The 19,530-nt window shown below is 44.3% G+C and overlaps 1 protein-coding gene across 2 annotated transcripts in view; it reads right to left on the reverse strand.

The window, feature by feature from the left end:
• EPS8L1 (EPS8 signaling adaptor L1) overlaps nt 1-19,530 on the reverse strand; it is a 159,001-nt gene that overhangs the window by 21,252 nt on the left and 118,219 nt on the right. For both annotated transcript variants that reach the window (XM_069200742.1, XM_069200741.1), the window contains 2 exons: nt 5,422-5,518; nt 4,315-4,458 (listed from right to left, as the gene is read on the reverse strand). In XM_069200742.1, the coding sequence (XP_069056843.1) occupies nt 4,315-4,458; nt 5,422-5,518 (241 nt within the window). The remainder of the gene's footprint in view (nt 1-4,314; nt 4,459-5,421; nt 5,519-19,530) is intronic.

Raw genomic sequence — 19,530 nt, forward strand, 5'->3', positions numbered from 1 at the left:
AAAGACAATTAGCAGGGAGCAGCTCATAACACAACAATATGGGGAAGGAAGGAGTTTTATTTTGATGCTGGAGAAACCTACTCTAAACAAAAGGTAGTCGTGCCAACCTCACCCTCCCCTACACAGGTAAGACTGGTTTGAGAGAGGCGGTCTGCGAAACAGAGAGGTGCACGCTATCGTGCCACCATGGACGAAGGACAGCATGCCAGAAGACCTATCTTCCAATGACATAAAAAACTGTGTGCCTATGTACACCACCATTCACTCCGTATAGTGAACTAATATGCATGCAGACTATAAACAAATGCTACCCAAATATGCCACCCGTGAGGCAACTGACCACAGTTGCGTGGTAATGGATGGACCTTTACTGGGCAGAGTGCTTCGGAAGCCTCACCGGATGTTCAGGAAATATGGCCTGTGCCTCTGCCATTGAACAACAATCACTGCCACCAGTGTCAACCACCCCACTGGATGGGATTAGGGAATGGTGGCCACCCTCCCTCAGGGTTGTGGGGCACCTAGGTTGTCAGAGCCAGCACTGCTGATGAATATCACAGTAAGGATGCGTGGCAACTCTAGTAAACTCACAGGTTGTGGACTCAGTGGGATTATGGACGGTGCTAGTGAGTGAGATTGCAATGCATGTCAGTCAGAGGTACTCAAGTGTTTGATCTACAGCTGTATCACACACAAGTATTTGTCTGATGGATGGCCAAAAGTCCCTAGCAAACTACACCTTGCATAGCACCCGCTTCAGCAGAGCCCATATGTTTCCATCATTTTAAGTAGACGGTACCCATTAGCCTATTCGTTTATATCACAGGAAATGCCTCTGTTATCTGAATGAGCAGTATTACTACCCACCATCAGTGTAAGCGATAATGCATTTCTTCAGCAGTACAAGCTATAACTACCCCTAACATCCTCCACTATAACTGGGATGAGCACTAATGGCCTCCATTAGTAGTGAAGTAAATAATACCCCCATAAACACTGCATACAATAATGAGCGAATCGTAATTTTAAACAATAATGCCCTCATCATATAAGAAGTTATGACCCCCCTTAATGGAAGCATCAACAGTCTTCATTATCAGTTGAGCAATGATGCCCCAATCGTGCTCAGCAAAGAAGGCTCCAGCATCTTGAGCAACAATGCAGCTCATCAGTCCAAGAGTGTTTGCCCCTCTTCATTGCGAGTACACGTGGTCCACATAAAAGGAATTATAAAAGTTAATTTCCCGTATCATAAGTGACTCCCTTGCTGTAGCTCTGCTAGAGCAGGAATTCGTCCTCATATATGAGGACTGAAAAAAGCAATATAGATCATAGGGAAACCCTCAGGAAGAGAGGAGGCTGCTTTCAGAGCTGGATGAGCGAAGGAGTGCATTCTCACCAGCAGTGAAAGCAGCCCCGGAGATCATCGCAAAATACAATACTGCTGAGATATAGTACCCCAGGTACATTGCCAGATCCTGGCATACTGGAATATTTTATTAGCTTCTCTTTTATATTGCCAAATATAATTTCTATTATTTTAGAGCCAAAATATTTGAAAAAAACATAAGTTAAGAAGAATCAGGTGGGACCATTAAAAATATAATTCTTGAAGGTAGGACATCTGTTATTCCTCATAGGTGTTGGATGGCTAAGTCGGACTCGCGTGCTGCATTGACCATGTACAATATATGGCTGTCACTGTTATTAAAGTGTGTAGAGGATTCTAGCTTCTAACCCAATCCTGGCATCGTCACTGAGGCACAAGAGCATTCATTTCAAGACATGGCAAATTGGCAGGCTGGTCTTTGTGAATTTAGGCATGGTAATCCATATGGAGGCACAATGCAGCCATCAGGAGCAAAGCCGAGACCTCCAGACTCACCTTTACATATTATGCTGAACTTCAGCTGGACAAGGCCAGACCCAAGCCCCTGACTCTACAGGTGAATGGTTCAAAACACATTGTCCAGTGGTGCGCACACGCTGCAGAGAAGCCAGTCTCTAGCTTCAGCCATCAGAGAGAACTCATTTTGTTTCCTTTTGTGGAGGTTGTACCTCAGAATATCGACTACAGTATTATTGTGCTACAAAATCATCCCCATCCAAAACACTGACAAGGTGAGTATGGGTGTTCGAAACTTCAGATCTACACGACTAGAAGATATACTTCTCTTCAAGATATATATATGTGAAGTTAAATATATAGGCTCTCAAAGGTCCTCAGCCACTTTCATTTTTCAGTGTTGCTTTGTTAGTAACGAATGTGCGTGCAGTGTTTGGAACGGATTTCTTAGACAACAGTTAACATCAAATAAATGTTTGTACAGTTAACAAAGAGATGTGAGGAATTAGTGTATGAAACCAAAAGCTCCACATCCCTCAGCTGGCTGTTCAATGGGTGCCTAAAGCAAACAACCAAAAACGAAACTAAGGGCCAGATGTAGCAAAGGTTTTTACCCATTCTGTGTCTATGGGAAAAAGTGTTCGTACATATGGCCCTAAATCCCTACCTGGCGCTGTTACTTTTCTTTTAACCTTTGTACATTTGTGAGACAAACAAACACCAAGTTAAGTCTAGAAGTGATACTGTTTTTATCCTTATAAACTGTACAAATCTACCAACTTAATTTTGAAACAAATTGAATCTCACATACAAGAGGAATCTCACATACAATCAAGCTTTGCCAACATTTGTATGTTTAGAGAAGCCAAGAAGATAATAGTGCTATTGCACCTGGGAGAGAAAATCAAACCGGAAGTACCAGACTCTAAACCAAACATTTGGAGAGAATGATCTAGCCACAAGTGGCACGAGAGAATACGACTTGGGTACATTACATTTTGGCACACTCTGTTGTATTCGACAGCTTTCAGCTCTTTGGCTTGCACATGCTACAGAGATCTCACAGCACCCCATGTGAGGCATTGTGCTATCAAACAGTCTGAACTAAAACTGTGCGTGCAAGTGCAAAGAAATGAACAGGGAAGGCACCTGTCATGGGGGTAGCTTGTCCTGCTACCTATAATGTGACTGATATGTCTCAGTTTACATGCTACCTTCACGCCATGAGAATGCATGTGTTTTCCAGCTGTCTCCCTCGTCTAATTCTCTCTCCTGCAATCTGTGTTGCTCGTTGCTTCTCCGCCAACACCCTGCCCAGGAAGTAGATATAGATATATGGGCCCAGATAGCTCCCTTTCAGTCACGAACACCTTCTGTCTCAAACATCAGCTGTGTCCCTACTGTGTGTGTCAGAGAATCCACCATTACAATTGTTTGTGGAGTGTCTGTTCTGTATCTATGAGAGACACTTGCACTACTTCTTCTGCTTACCTTCACGTCCCATTATCCCCACAGGCATTTACTGCAAAACTATGTATTCTGATTCAAGGGGAGGTTTGTTTGTGCCCATGTTGCGATTCCCTCAGCAGTTGTTGCACAGCCTAAAAGTGTATCAGTCCGGTTTAGACGTTCTGAAAGTGTCCCAATTAAAGCAAGACATTACTGCAGGGGAGAGTGAGAACTGTCCCATTAAACGTATATCAGTGCTGCTTTGAGACTCGGGTAGTGCCCGATTAAATGAATACGGCCCTGCTGAGAAAAGTCATTATGGTCTCAACTGAATTATGACAACCCTACTGAGAAGTGCAATGAGGGGCCCAAAAAACTATAGCAGCCCTACTGGGAAGAGGTGATTCTGTCTGACTCAAGGTACTTTGATTCTTTAATATCGTTCATCTTTGGGAATGTGGGGAGGTTATAGAGCCCTCCCATAATGCACAGCTTTACAAGACTTGTCAAACAATACATAGCCTTGTTCAGTCGACCAAAATGTTTAACTGAAAAGGAAATCAGACTAGCTTTGTCAACGCTTGTAAAGGAAGGCTCTTGCATCCTAAGCTACAGTCCATGAATCCCTTAAAACCGTGCCAGTGCTTGTTTTTAGAAATAGGGAATAAACCCTATAGAAAACAGTATGAAATAAGAGATACATTTTAAGTGATTTACATGTTTTACATCTAGCATCTGAGTCGTCTGCTGCATTTGGGGGCATAAAGATCCACAGGCCAAACTAAAGGAGGAGGGCCTTAAGAGTGGGGTAACTTAGCAGGTAGGTGTACCTTAGGTTGGTTAGGAGGTGGGATCACAGGAGAGGCATCACTTTTTTCCACCCGTACCACTATTAGACCAATGGCTGGTATTGCCCTGTGGCGTCAATATTCAGTGTTTTTAATGTACAAATTTGGGCTCATGGCTCCTAGACATCAGTGCATCTTCTCTAGGCACCCAAGACTTTATCATGAACATACCTTGAAGTGAACACTCGGGGCCCCGTTTATCCTGCTGTCAGTGTTTTCAAAGGTAGGCACCGGTGCAAGGATGTTGTATGGCACGTAACCCACTTGTCCATAATTGTTTTGCACTTTCCACCATTTCTTGGAGTCGTCTATGACCTGGGAAGAAGGCAAACTGATCACACAACTTATCATCACACTTCAGCTCTGTTCATTTTCCTAAAAGTAGTGCCTTGAGGGAGTCAGAACAGTGTACACGAGGAGAGAGCAGTGCATGGAGGCACTGGAGTTCAGCCCAAACAGTAAAAGGGTGGTCACCTAGGGCACCCAGAAAAGCACTAAATACGAAGGAAAACAGATAAAAAAAATAAACATTAAAAAAGAAAATCTGGGGACACAATGTATAGTTAGAATAGAAGGCCTCTTTGGAGGGGCAAGAATAAGATGGCCACCGAAGGGAGTTGGAACAATGCACCAATGGTCATAAGAGTGCACCAGATGTCAGAGCAGCATGTGGAGGGGTTGAGACCACTAACCAAAAAGGGTCGGGCGGTGCAGCCGGGGTCAGGGAATGGAGGGGTCATGGCAAAGTATGGAGGTTGTTGAAGCAGTGAAATTAAGGAATTGATAGAGATCACAGAAAAGTAGTCTGGTCGGGGCAGAGCACAGAGAGGGTCAGCTGTTCGGAGCAGTGCCCAGAAAGGGTTGGCTAGTCGGCTCAGTGCCCAGAGGAGCTGGTTGTTTGGGGCACTGCCCTGAGATGGCCGGCTGGTCCATGCACTGCCCAAGAGAGTCAGCTGATCAGCTCACTGACCAGACAGCGGTGGCTAGTCGAGGCAGTGCCTAGACTGGGTCAGCCGGTCAGTGCAGAGGAACGCAGAACAGTGAAGAAAGCGGGCTGTGAACAGTGCGTGGAGATGGTTGTTGCAGTACACACCGAGAGGGGACAGAGCAGTGACCAGAGGGGTGGCAGCAGTATAGGGGCAGGCAAGGTACAGCTAAATGTATCCCAGCCTTACAGAAGCACTAGCCTGTGGCAAGACATCTCCCAAAGTCTCTGTACCCCTGTTCACCTCAAACAACAGCACTTTACGACTCCTAATTCATGAATCCGCCACCTACCTGTATCACCTCTCCTTGTAGCACTGACAGCTCGTTGCTGTTTCTTGCTACAAAATCATAATTGCAGCTCATGCGTTTGACATCAGCTTCCCCATGTCTGCAGGAAAAGAAAACGAAAGCGGGGTCAGTGTTGGCAGGCATGAGAGTGTTGACCAATTATAGCTGTATAAATGTCTCTTAAAAAGCAGTTGATACAATTACTCAAGGATATTCATTTTTTCCAGCTCAGAATTTGTTTTGACACTTATTTCCACAGAGTGAACCTAGCTGTACGGACAAGGCATTGGGCATTGGCAATGGCATTCTTTAAAATCCAAGAATGGATGGTCCTTCACCAAGATAGCTATTCATTCACCAAAATTCTGGTTGTAGGGGAAGTGACATCTGGCACCCACGACTCACAATGACATCACAGGATCAATCACCTGTCTCATCCTTTGCTCCGGAGGAACATACTGAATGGTCAAGGAATGGGAACCACAGAAGATAAGCAGGACTAAATAATCAGGGCTCCTTCAGCTTTGCTAACTTCCTCTTCCTGCTGTCTTCATGTGAGGAACGTAACTGTGTGGGGAATCTGGGTGTCAAATTTGGTAATGAATTGTCTTTCACCTTCAGATCCTTGCAGTGGCTGGATCATGTTTTTCACTATTTCATTCTCTCTGGAAATTTCTTGATCTACTTCCAGTTGCCGCATGCAAAACAGTATTGAATGCCCTCATCAGATCCAGATTGGATCATGTGGATAGTTTCCACCTTGGGCTTCCTTAATATTTGCTCAAATTGTGCAGAATGCAGCTGCTAGCTGCATTCTGAAGATTTCCTAACCCACGTCCACATTCTCTCAGCTAAAACTACTACATTGGGTGCTGATACCAATGTGCATTCTGTTCAAATCACTAGTGCCGGCACATGGATGCTTAATATCTGATGTAATTTCAAATGAAAGTGCACTGGGTCCCTGCTAACCATTTCTCCAGTGCCAATTCTCTTTTCCAAAATTGTACTGCTCTTTCTGTAAATGGTACCCCTGGTACCTAGGGCATGGGGTACTAAAGAGGGTCTCTAGTGGCTGCAGCACAAATTGTGCCATCCTAAGGGACCACACACAGTGCTGCCATCACAGGCTGCATGTCTTGGTGCAGACAAAATTGAAAACATGACATGTCACACATCCATGTAGGCCTGGTCCCCTACCACTGCATATGATATTTGTAATTCGCCCATACAGAAGGCCTGGCAGCCCCAAAGGCAGGGTGCATTATATTGCATCTGGGGACATATCTGCATGAGCAGATATATGGCCCTGCTATGTCTTTGTCATTTCTTAGACATAGTAAGTGGACAGGGAAACCATTTAAATGCATGTGCTGGACACTGGTCCATATGAGTTCTCCAGCTACATGATGGCTTTTCTGAACATAGGGATGTTTGGTATCAGACACCTCATATTAACAGACCCTAACTGAATCCAGTGACAGATGTATTAATACAGGAACCAAGAGGGCACCTTAGAGGTGCTCCCTGAAAACCTAACAGACTCCTAGTGTGTTGATTGACTGGTCTAAACCAGCACAGCCACCACAGATGCATTTCTGATCTCCTGAGGTGAGAGCCAACGCCCTCGGAGACCAGAGTCAAAGCCTGCTCTGGGTGGGGGTGTTAACACCTTTTCCAGGCAGGATGGACATTCCAGGGCGGGCAGCTTCAAAGGACCAGCTGCCTTTGTTATGCAACCCAGGTCTCTCCAGATGGCAGAGATGACCACCCCCCTACCATGACCCCACTTTTTGGTGTCAAGATAGGCCGGAAAATTAGTAAGATTAGGGGTGGGCCCACACCATGCTAGTCCCACCCCTAAGGTGGACCAGCTGATGTGGACACCACTTTTCAAATTCCTCCATCTTGGTTTGGGACGACTCTGTATTATAGGGTCAGGGTTATGCTCACTTCCCAGCCGAAGGGCACAAATAGAGGTTGTAGTCACCATAAAGGTAGGCAACCCATTTGCTACTACCTGACACTCCCTGTAACATCCCTAAAATAAGTATTTAGATGGCACCCCTGAGCCCAAGAACTCAGGTTTGATGGATCAAGAGAAGGAGGACGAAGAGGAGTCACTGCCTGATGAGAACAGCAGAAGAACTGTGGACTTTTTTGGTGGAACACCTGCCAGTATGCACCTCTCTCGACAACTGTGACAGAGAGACTAGTCCTGCAAGCTGGAGAACTACCAAAGCCTTGGGTAGCCTGCAAGCACTTCAAAAACCACTACTGGTCTCCCTTGGAGTAGAGAAGCTACTTCCCTGCAGACCGCAAGCACCCAAAAGCAGAGTTCGGTCCACCGCCTTGCAGCTCCCTGGCCCCAACCGATGCTGCAGATGACCAGGAGTAGATAACCATGCTCCGAAGGACCAGGTCTGCCTCCTCACCAACTGTGAGGACAACAGGACCAACGGGAGCCGTGCAGCACTAACCCCGGGGTACCAGACGCCCTGCACCAAGCACCAATAGTGGGAGGTTATTCTGGATTCTTACTGCATTAGGACCAAGCAGCCATCGAGGGACATAAGCACTACTGAGACCCACTTCGTGAATGGCCCAGCAGTCTTGATTTTGCCCCTGCCAGCTGTTGGCCCCTAACCACGAGGAACATCTTTGCGCACCGGTCCAGCCTCCTTAAACACTCTGTACCCCAGCCGTGTGGCCTGGGTACAGAGGAACCAGCTGTGCCCCCTTGCTCTAAGACCCCTTGCAACCCAAGCCCCATTTGGGAGTTCCCCCTTTGCAGCCTGCTTCGAGGTGCCCCCCTCCTCTCTGTAGCGCCCAGCTACAACTTCACGAGCACCGTGCTCCCAGGGGACTTGGGGGAGAGCTCCCGACGTACTGCTGGTAGTACTTTGGACCTTGGCTCCCTACAGCTCTAAACACAGAAGGTGAACCCCTGAAACTGACTTTACTTACCTTATGCATCACTGACTTTTCCTCCCATAGGATTGCATTGTATGTAAAGGCGCATAGGTTTACATGTAAGAATTGATAACAAAAGCAATACTTACTCTTTAACAAAGTTCTTAGTTTCAAAACATATATAAAAACAAGTGTTATTTTTCTAAATCGGTCTTGGATTTATTCTTTGAGTCTGTGTCATTTATTGCCTCTGTGAGAACAACAAATGCTTAGCACTACCCTCCGATAAGCCTAACTGCCGGCCCACACTACCACACATAGAGCATTAGTCCTATCTACTTTTACCTCTGCAAACCAATTGGGGATCCACTAGACTCTCTGCACAGTGTACTTCTTTTTAGTGAACCATATAGAGAGCCATCTTCCTACAGGACCCATTTATATCTCAGCTAGGCTTCAGCTATAAAGCCTTTCTAGAATGCATAGGTCATCAGAGAGCTCCTTCTGAAGATTCCAAAGTTAAAACAAGTAAGGAGTGTTCTTTTATCTTTCTGGCATCAAGGGCTTGGAACAATTTCCTTTTGTCTCTTCACCAAACTGCCAATGGCTCCCACTTGAGGAAGAAGCTAAAAACTTGGCTGTTTACATTTCTTTAACATAGGAAGTCTGTTGCTGCACTTATCTATTTGCTTTTGTGCCGGGGAACTGTCTTTGGGCAGCTATTTGTGCTTTACAAGTACTTTCATTCATTTATTCATTCATTCATTCATGAGACCAGGGCTACCAGGGTCAGTTCCAGAGGTACCAAACGGTAACCCAGGCACAGCATTTGCTACCCTTGTCTACCCCGTAAGTGTCATTGTTATGAACAAAGAACCATACAGAACAGAATTTAATAGGGCGTCAAATGGACAATCAGAAAACAAGTGTCAGATGCAGAGTTGAAGTGCTAAGTCTTGAGGGTTTCAAGCAAGAGGTGGCAAGTGCCTGGAGGGGGCAAGGCCAAAGCCTGCAGGGCAAATCAAGAGATAAAAAGTATAAATATGGTTTCAAAATGTTTGAGTTTGCTTTATTGGCAGCAGAGCTCAGAGGCAGTTACTGCCCTTTTTTCTGAGCTTTGCTGTTAGAAAAACATGCATTTACTTGGAGATTTTTCAAGTTAATTTATGCCCTGAAAATGCCAAAAAGAAGTGCAAATCCCTTCGGCGCTGGTCAGTTTGACACACACATTCATCCTGTCAGTTAAATGCTAGACTTTCAGATAAGGTGCGTTTATCGTCTTCTCTTTCTTCGTACAGCATCATCATTTCCCAGTAGCTTGACAGCGGCGGGTAAAACATCTTTTATTTACACAATGTACGAACTGGAAAACTAAATACTGATTATATGGAAACACCTATTTGCAAAACCAATAGAACTTGCCTTTATAACGTGAGTGCCTAGCTATTGACTTTGCAAATGCTTTTTGTAAACCATTGTTTAAAAAAAGTAAATGAAAAAACATTCTGGAGAAATAGACACATACCTTAAGGTAGTTCAAAACTGCACATTGAATTCAATATTTTCAGTATTTATAAATGGTCTGCTTTATTTTTCAAATACTTTTGTCTCACGATACTCTGAACATATTTTAAAAAAGAAAAATAGAGTTTACAGCAAAACATGGCCAAGGTCTAATTAACTTTCTCCAGGACTTAGGGCCAGATGTATCATCATCCTGGTTTGCATTTCCTAAATAGTGATTTTTAAGGAATCGGTATTTAAGAAATGCAAAATGGGATGTATGAAAATTGTGATTCGGTAATAGTGATTTCTTAAAAGTCGCAATCGATATTACCGAATCCTAATTAGGGAATGGGACTCCATTCATTCCTATGGACCTGTAGGTGTGAATGGTTTTGCATTACCTAATTTGCGAATTCCTGTTAGGAATTTGCAAATTAGGTAATGCAAACCCTGGGTTGCTGGGGGCCTAAGGCCCCCTTTGATGCACCCCAAAAAATTGTTGTGGACATGGAAAGCGCTTGTGCTCTACATGTCATTTTTAAAAATGCATTTGTAATGCATTTTTAAAAATTGCACATGCTTACCACCAAACTTGAATTTGTGGTAATTGCTTTTCCTAAATGCCAAATTCGCATTTAGGAAATGCATGATACATGTGAATAGGTAATCTCAAATAGGTATTCCCTATTTGCGATTCCCTAATCAGAGTCGCAATTTTAAGGAATCGTTATTTTTGTGATTCCTTCAAATTGCACTGCAAATTCCTTTCATAAATCATGAAAGTCGATTTTGCATTCGCAAACGGTGGAATTTTGCAATTGCACAGTTTGCGAATGCAAAATCCTTTAATACATCTGGCCCTTAAAACTGAAAGATGCGCTAACCATTTGCTCCTCCGTAGTAGACGACGAAGCAGCTAAATTAACCACTAGAAGAGTCAGTCATGACCACCTGCTGTCTCGAATGCCACCTGAGTGAGTGCAGCAAGCAGTTCCTTCCCTAGCGCCGTGAAAGCCTTCGTGTGCTAAGGCCTGTGCATTCATGAAATATGTGGAATGCCAGCGATAAAATAAAAACAACCTTTAAAACCTGCTCTAGTTTTAGTTATACCCCAGTAAAAATGAACCTGTTGCTGTGCTTTTACAGGCAAGCTGGTAGGGTGGGGAGACACACTGGAAGAACAGTGGTGAGGGGAGACAGGTATTTCGGGGGGAGAAAGCAGCACACAAAAGAAGAGATGTGCTCTAACAGCCATATCTGCTGACTTTAGAACTGGAGAACCAGGTTTGAGTCCCTTCATTGTCTCAACATCTTGTGATTCTGGGCAAATCAATAAAGCGCTCTGATGCCTTTGGGCCACGTTGATGCTTTATAAAACAAAAAACCTACAAACAACACCTACTTAAGAGAGAGACAGAGCGCACATCCACTTTCATCAAATGCTGGTTGAAAAAGAAAAATCTAGACCCCAAGTATGAGTTGTGGAAGGATACAATTCATCCACTTTAAAAGGATCGTAATGAGGCTATGCTACAGGGGAGGGACAAATGCAAAAGAAAGGTCATCAAAGGAGAATGACAAGTGAAAAAACCAATGGTAAACAATGAGGAGGGTCTTAGCCCACTATATTTTTTGTGTGTGATCCACAAGAGGTTTTTTGACAACTAAAAGCTGTAGACAAGACCTACATATTAGCTTCTGCACAATCAAGTGAGGCATAACCAGTGTGAGTAGGAGAAAACACAGATTCTGAACAGTCTCTGAGATGGTAAATTAAATATGGTGATGGTGCACACGTGATTGCAGAATGCAATCAAACTGAATGCTTCAACATTATTGTTTTTGTGGTGAAAAATGTGTGCTGAACATAAACCAATGCAAATATGTTTAATGGCCTAATAGTGTTGCCCCCACAGGCATTTGATGTAATACAGTGTCTTTTTATGAAGATCATAAAGCCTAAAGTAATAAGTAAGTCAGAAATGGCCATTTTTCTAGCTAGCATTTTTACAGAGACCCATATTTATACTTTTTTAGCGCCGCATTTGCAACACTTTTTTACGCGAAAGCGGTGCAAATTTAAAAAATACAATTATATTTTGCAAGTTTGTGCCATTTTTACATCAAAAAATGAAGCAAATGCGGCACTAAAACAGTATAAATGTGGGCCAGAGTTACAAGAGCATCTAGATTTACTATATATTCACAGATGTAATAACCAATGGAAATCAATCTGGGTAAGTTCCTGCAATTTTATGAACATGTCTCTTGGTGGCTCCCTTTGTCTGTCATAGAGAGCTTTATACACTCTCCCTCCCCTTAAGAGATATGGGCACTTGCAGTGGTGTGTGCCCACATCATCAATGTAACCAACACATTTGTGCTATGGCTGCTATGGCTTCTAGTGTAATTGGTACTTACTTGTACTGTGCAACTATTGAAATTCTTTATCCCTTATTTACCAAAATCTGCTCAGCTGTTTGCAGTTATGTTGGGTTTGGTGGCACATTTGTTTGATTGGCCAGGTGGCACATTTTTAGGTCGCAGCCAGTGCAGCGCACTGTCTAGTTTGCTAAAGACATCCTGGAGACATATAGAAATTTGACATAGGAATGCATTCTTCCCACTGCTTGGCTTTGTGGCTGGAACTCACATTTTTTTTGCTCTCCATTTGTTTGCTTTATTAGTTTTAGGCTGTCCTGCTTGAGTTCATACCTTCCCTTGCTCAAACATTATTTACAGTAGCTTTCCACGTTCTCCCTATCTGTAAGGAGGCCTGTAAATCTTGTTCTTATCTCATCACATTTGCTATGTATTCAAAGACTGAGGTCAAATGTCAGGTGCTACCTTCCGAGGGCGCTTGTTTACTTTTCTTTCTATTTCTTCAACGTGAGAGGATTTATGTGACATTTGTGCTGGATACTGGTGGAAGGAAAGGTTTTTTTTTTTTTAAACTTAACTGTGTAAGTATTCCAGAATATATCAGTATTAGCAACACAAATGAAGCACATTTTATTTTATTTCTGAAGCGTGTTGGAATCAAGTACTTTAAGATGACCAAAACAAATCATTACACTAGGAGATGAAATTTCCATATGTTTATGTCTGTGCACTGTATAGTTTTATTAGTAAAACTGTGTGTCTGTGCACATGTAATGGTCATTTCAATTGAAAATGTGTAGTCTGTTATGGCAATGTACTACCACACTATGAATGCTCCACTCTATGCCACTCCACTCTACTCTGCACCATTCCACACCACTGAACTCTGTTCTACAACACTCCACAGTACACCACTCCATGCCACTGTACTCTGCACCATTCCACTCTATGCATTGCACTCTACACCACTTCAAACTACTCCTCTCTACTCTACCTTGTACCACTCTACTCTATGCCATTGCACTCTTCGCCACACTTCTCTACACCACTGCACTCTACACAGATCCATGCTAGGCACACCAATCTACTCATCACAACTTCACTCTACACTAGTGTACTCTGCGGCACTCAACAACACTGCACTCTATACCACTGCACTCTATGCCAATACGCTCTACCTCAATGCACTTTACTTTGTAACACTCAACTCTAGGCCCATGCTCCCTATGCCAATTCAGTGTACACCACTCTAATCTACTCTGCACTACTGCACTCTATGCCACTGTACTCTATACCACTTTATACCATTACACTCAATGCCACTCTGCGAACTGCACTGTACCCTGCACCACTCCACCCTTTGCCACTTCACTCTACTCTGAAACAATCTACTCAACACCACTGCACTCTATGCCACTCTACTCCACTTGTCACTCCACTCTAGACTACTCCACTCCATGCCACTGCACTCGCCACCACTCTACTCTTAACCTTTGCACCCCATGCCAATGCACTCTACACCACTGCACTCTCTCATAAACTCTACGCCACTGCACTCTACTTTGCATCACTGTACTCTACGCCACTGCTCTCTATGCCACTCTACTCCACTCTACACCACTGGAATCTGGCACTCTACCCTGCAACACTGACTATATTCCAATGCACTCTACGGTTCTACTCAGCACCACTCTATGCTACTCTACTGTGCATCACTCTACACTACTCCACTGTATGCCACTAGCCTCTACTCTGCACTCTATGCCACTGCACTCTATGCCACTTGACTCTACTCTGAGCCTTTTCCCCTTGCATCACTCCACTCTACGCCACTCCATTCTGCATCACTCCACTCTACGCCACTTTACACCACAGCAATCTATGTCATTCTGTTTTATGCCACTCCACTCTAAGTCTATGCACTCTATACCACTGCTCTATGCACCAGTGCACTCTATGTACCGATCTAATCACTGTACTCTGTGCCACTGCTCTCTACGATACTCTATTCCACTCTACACCACTGAACTCTGGCACTCTACTCTGCAACACTGCACTCTATGCCACAACACTCTATGGCACTATATTATGCACTATTCTATGGTACTCTACTCTGCACCACTCTGCGCCACTGCACTCTATGCCACACGACTCTCCTCTGCACTCTACACCACTGCACTCTATGCCACTCGATTCTACTCTGCGCCACTACCCTCTGCATCCCTCCACCCTACGCCCCTCCACTCTGCACCACTTCACTCTACCCCACTCTACTCTACGCCACTCTATTCTATGCCACTGCACTGTATGTCACGCTACTATACTTTAAGCCACTCTACTCTAATCTGTACTACTCTATTCTGCACTACTCTACCACTCTGAGCCCACTCCACTACATGCCACTTCACTCACCACTGCACCAAAGCGCCACCCGACTGTGCCACTTGACTCTGTGCCACGACTCAGCACCACTGCACTCTACTATGCACCACTCTAATCTATGCCACTGCATTCTGGGATGCTGCATTATATGCAGCTGAAATCAATGCCACTGCACTCTACATCACAGTACTCTTCAACTCTCCACCAATGCACCCTACACCAGTCCACTCTACTCTCTGCCACTCCAGTGTATGCCACTCTACGTGACTCCACACTATGCTACACCAATACACAACACTCTCTGCCATGCCATGCTACAACACTTCACTCCATTCTTCACCATTCCACTCTACGACCCTCAACGTCACTCTTCTCTACACCACTAACTTTTAGTCATGCTGAACAGCAGCCACTCTGGTGTACAACATGGCTAAAACACATTGGCAATGCCAGTAGCTCTTGCATAGGTGAGACCTATTGGCTTTGCCAGTGCTTGTTTGATTAGCCAGCACAATACTTGCTATCTTGAAACCTACATTGGTCTTAAAAACATATTTTGTGAGTATGGAGTGTTCTTTGTGTTTAGAAGTCAGATTGCCTATTCGTTTTTTGCGGTGTATAGTCATTTAATACATTTTATTCATAAATTGTATTTGTAGATTAATTGATTTTAATATGTAAGATTAAATTTTTCATTGTTTTATAAACGTTTTTGTGTAAACATTTAACAAAGAATTCTAAAAATCAGGGTGCCCAATTCACAAACTGCATTTTGTGGTATATAAAGTAGTACCACTTACTTACCACACAGTGCAATTCACAAAACTATGACTGTAAGGAGCCTATTCACAAAGATAAATTTACAAAGGAATAAGTCTACTTTTACACTCAACACTAAACTGAAGGGGGTTTGAAAAGGTGGCAGGTCAGGCTTAAGGAGAGGTTTAGGGAGGAACGAACACCCACCCACAAAATAGTAGGCCCATTGCTATTCACAAACAACACTTTTAAAGTATTGACAGCCTAAAGGGACAAAAACAGTAGTACATGCATTCATGTATACATATTTACATAGACAAACAAAATTCATTTCTTTTAACATTATAAGATATGATCTTCTATTTTAAGTCTCTGCCTCGATTATTTTCTTTGGGTCGGTGTTGCGGGCCATGTGTGATGCTGGGCTTGCTCCAGGTTTGAGCTGGAGTACATCTACTATTGTTTTGGGTCCTTTTTGGCTGTGGTAGCCTCATGCTTGTAAATCTGGCACCACCTACAGATATGTAAGTCTATACTTTGTAACAAATTTACACTTAGGAATGGTGAATAGGCCAAAGTATTACATTTACTACAAAGTTTAAAAATAAATTTACACATGCAGATTTACTCATATGTAAATTTACATTTGTGAAAAGGTCCCAAGTTGTATTTCTTTTGCATACAGGGAGACAAATCTTAGCTCAGAGGCTGCAAATGAACATTCGGACAGGTTCAGGTGGGGTGTAAATATCCTGCCAACACCCCACCAGAACAGGGGGCTCTTCTCCAGTAGAAATTATGAAGTAAACGGAAACAATAGTGCATATAACAGCATGCTGTTAAAGAAAACGGCTAAATAGCCTTGGATTTTGCTTATAGTTTGTGTAGTGCTACCCCTAACTTAGTCCAATAATTCATTGTCTGCAAAGCAAGCAGGCATCCCCTCTGGAATTTTTTATATAATAAAATGTGTTGTATTTTTACACAAGAAAACAGAACAAGTCTCCACACATAGCCGCCACAACAAGAGTAGTTGTAAAGCCTCAGATTAATCCCTTCACTATATAGTAGTAATGTCAGAGCCCTCTTATGGGGAAATGTGATCAACATTACAGTGCGATGCCCATTCCACAATTGTCCCAGCACTTGCTCCATAACTTGGTATGTTTTTTGGGCAACCCCAGGCCTCATACACAGGCTTCTGCTGTGCACACCCCAGCAGCACTGGGGCAACAAGAGTGGTGTGGGCAATTTCCTTTGCCATGCAATATCTCGTTTTGCAACTATGGTGGCCACTCTGATAATCGCTTTGTCAGCTCTTGTACCTCCCAGACCCTAGAAAATCCCAAATAGGGCAATCTGTGGGGATAATTCCTCTCCCCAGCCTAATGCCTCCAAGAGTGTCTGAGCCACTTCACCCCAATGGCTGGCGATCACAAGGCATGTCCGTACCATGTGCTAGAAGTCTGCAGGAGTGTGTGGACATCTGAAACAGGTGGGGCTAGGAAGAAGATGGATGCAGTATAGTTGGGTAGGGGTGAGATAGGCACAATGACGATAATACACTTGCACTAATCTTAATTTAGATGAGATGGTTATGAACGCAAGGGGCCATCCTAGTGTCTTGCCAGTCTTCTTCTACTAAGGGTCCGATCCATCTGTCCCCTTGGATTCGCAGCCCAGGAATTTGTCAGGGGTGTTAATGACCAGAGAGTGGTAGATTTGGGAAATACCTCCTTTTCCCAGCACACCTATCTAAAGTTTATCCTCCAGGGGACTATGACGAGGAAGTTACATGTCGGGGCAATGTGTACTCTTAATGCATGCCACAATTGAAGGTACCTATGAAACTGAGTGGAGGATATACCATAGGTAGATTGGAGCTCTTGATGGAGTGTTAATGGCCACCTGAACACAAGTCCCCTTAGAGAGAATTGCCTTTCAAGTTCCATTGGTAAAAGCCCTCCAAGCAGCCATCTCACTGAGCCAGGTCCCACTCCATATGGGGGGTCTACATCATCAGTTTGGAGTCCCAACCCATATATCTAAGAGCACACAACAGCTGAGAAGGACTACTTGGGAGTGTACAAGGAATTGGAGCACCGTAAAGCATCCCAAGCACTGCTTCAAAGCCCATGGCGTCCAGCTCAAACTTGTATGCCGGATCTGACCAGCCTCCACTTAACCAGTCGTTGATGACAAGGACCTTGGATGCTAAGTATTATAGACAGAGGCTGGGCACACATAGGCCTCCATCATACGTAGCTTGCTGGCACTTGTTTAGAGTGATTCTCAGCCTAGATGTGTGCCAGAGGAATGCTTTCAAAGAGGAGTCATCTCTTTGAACCATTGATGGGGCACTGCTCACTGGAAGTTTTGGATAAAGGTATTGGAAGCACTGTAGGATCATCATTTTGTGAAGTGCGACCCTCCCCATTACGTTAAGTGTAAGGGCCCCCCTACCTCATCACGTAGGCTTTCACCTTTTGGACCAATGGTGTGAAGTTAAGTTTCCATTCTAAGTTGGGAAGACAGGCAATAGGAATTGCCAAGTAGTGAAAGCTCAGGTTTACACAGGAATGGACATTTGGCACTCAATGCTTTCCCGAGAAGGATGAAGCGGGACTAGTATCGATTTAATGTGGTTAACCCGCAGGCCTGAGGTCTCCTCATAGAGCTTTAGGATTGGGAGGCAGCGCGGCCCGTCACCTATGGGTTAGACAGGTGCAGTAGAAGGTCGCCAGCATACAGGGCAATGCGATTTTCGTGACCTGTGTTCCACTTCCAATCCTGTATTTGTGTGCCGCAGCGGATGAGTCTCGCCAACGGCTCAATGCAGAGAGTGAAAAGAAGGTGGGGAGAGGGCAACCTTGTCTTGTTACTCTACAGATAGGAATCAGTGCAGGGACCATGCCATTAATTTGTACTCGTGCAGAGGGCTGGCAGTACAACAGTTTCACATGCAAACAGAAGCAAGGACCTAGACCCAAATTACAGTGGACTAGGAATAGGAAGGACTAATCCACCATATTGAAAGCTTTTTCAAACTCAATTAGCAGCAGGGCTTTTGGGAGGGGCCAGCATCTCTCAGTGCACTAAGGCAACATTTACTCATCAAAGGCAGTGCCTCATGCCTTTAGCCGGCATAAAACTGCGTTGATCATGGTGGATAAGAGTGGTCAGCCTTCAACTGGGTGGCCAATATCTTGGCAAGTAATTTAATTTCCCCATTGATCATACAGATGTATCGGTATACTGTGCAGGGTTTAGGTGTACAGGCTGGTTTGGGTGATGACCACAATGGTGGCCATATTAACTTCTGGAGAGAAGCAACATAACATAGCAGCTTTGGTATGGAACGCCAGTAAATGTGGCGAGAGTGGAGAGAGTATTTCTCTATATGTGCTGTAGAACTCTGCGGAGTAACCATCAAGCCGGGTGTTTTCCCAGTGGGTAGGTCAGAGATGGCTGACACTATCCCTGCAAGCGTAATTGGTTGATCTAGCTCACCCCGCAGATACGGGGGCACCTTAAGTAAAGAGATGTTGTCTAGCAATGAGGAGGCCTCTTCAGCTTCTAGCCTCGGTATGGCCGCGTGTAGCTGATGATGGAGTTCTGCAAAGGTGCATAGTATGGCTAGAGTAGTGTGGAGGGGTGTGCCATCAGCACCCATGATTTCAAGGAATACATGGGATACCAAAGGTCTACTGGCCAGCCAGTATAACAGCTTGCCATTTTTGTCCCCGTGCTCATAGACCTAGGCTGTAGAGGCTCAACAGATCTGGCGTTCCTCTTTCAAGGATATCTATCTTATGTCAGCCCAGGCCACGGCAAGTTGACAGGAGGCCTCGTCCTGCGGATCATTTGGAAGTTGTGCCTCTAACAGCAATGTCTTCACTTCCAGTAAGGTTACACATTTTTTCTTTACAAGACAAAGCCCTTAGCATATCCTCTTATGGTGGCTTTCCATGCTGCCCATAAAGTGCTGGCTGAGTCTACTGTGCCTTGAATGAGCTGGAAGTATGCCTCAAGTTCGTCTGCGAGTGCACAAGAACAGTACTCATCTACGAGATGCCATTCACTATGATGCCAGGTAGGGCGGTGATGAGGAACTTTGGAACCAAGGTGCAGAAATATGGTAGAGTGGTCGATATTCCCCTACGGAGGATC

This window comes from Pleurodeles waltl, chromosome 7, assembly GCF_031143425.1.
Source record: "Pleurodeles waltl isolate 20211129_DDA chromosome 7, aPleWal1.hap1.20221129, whole genome shotgun sequence".
Taxonomy (NCBI): domain Eukaryota; kingdom Metazoa; phylum Chordata; class Amphibia; order Caudata; family Salamandridae; genus Pleurodeles; species Pleurodeles waltl.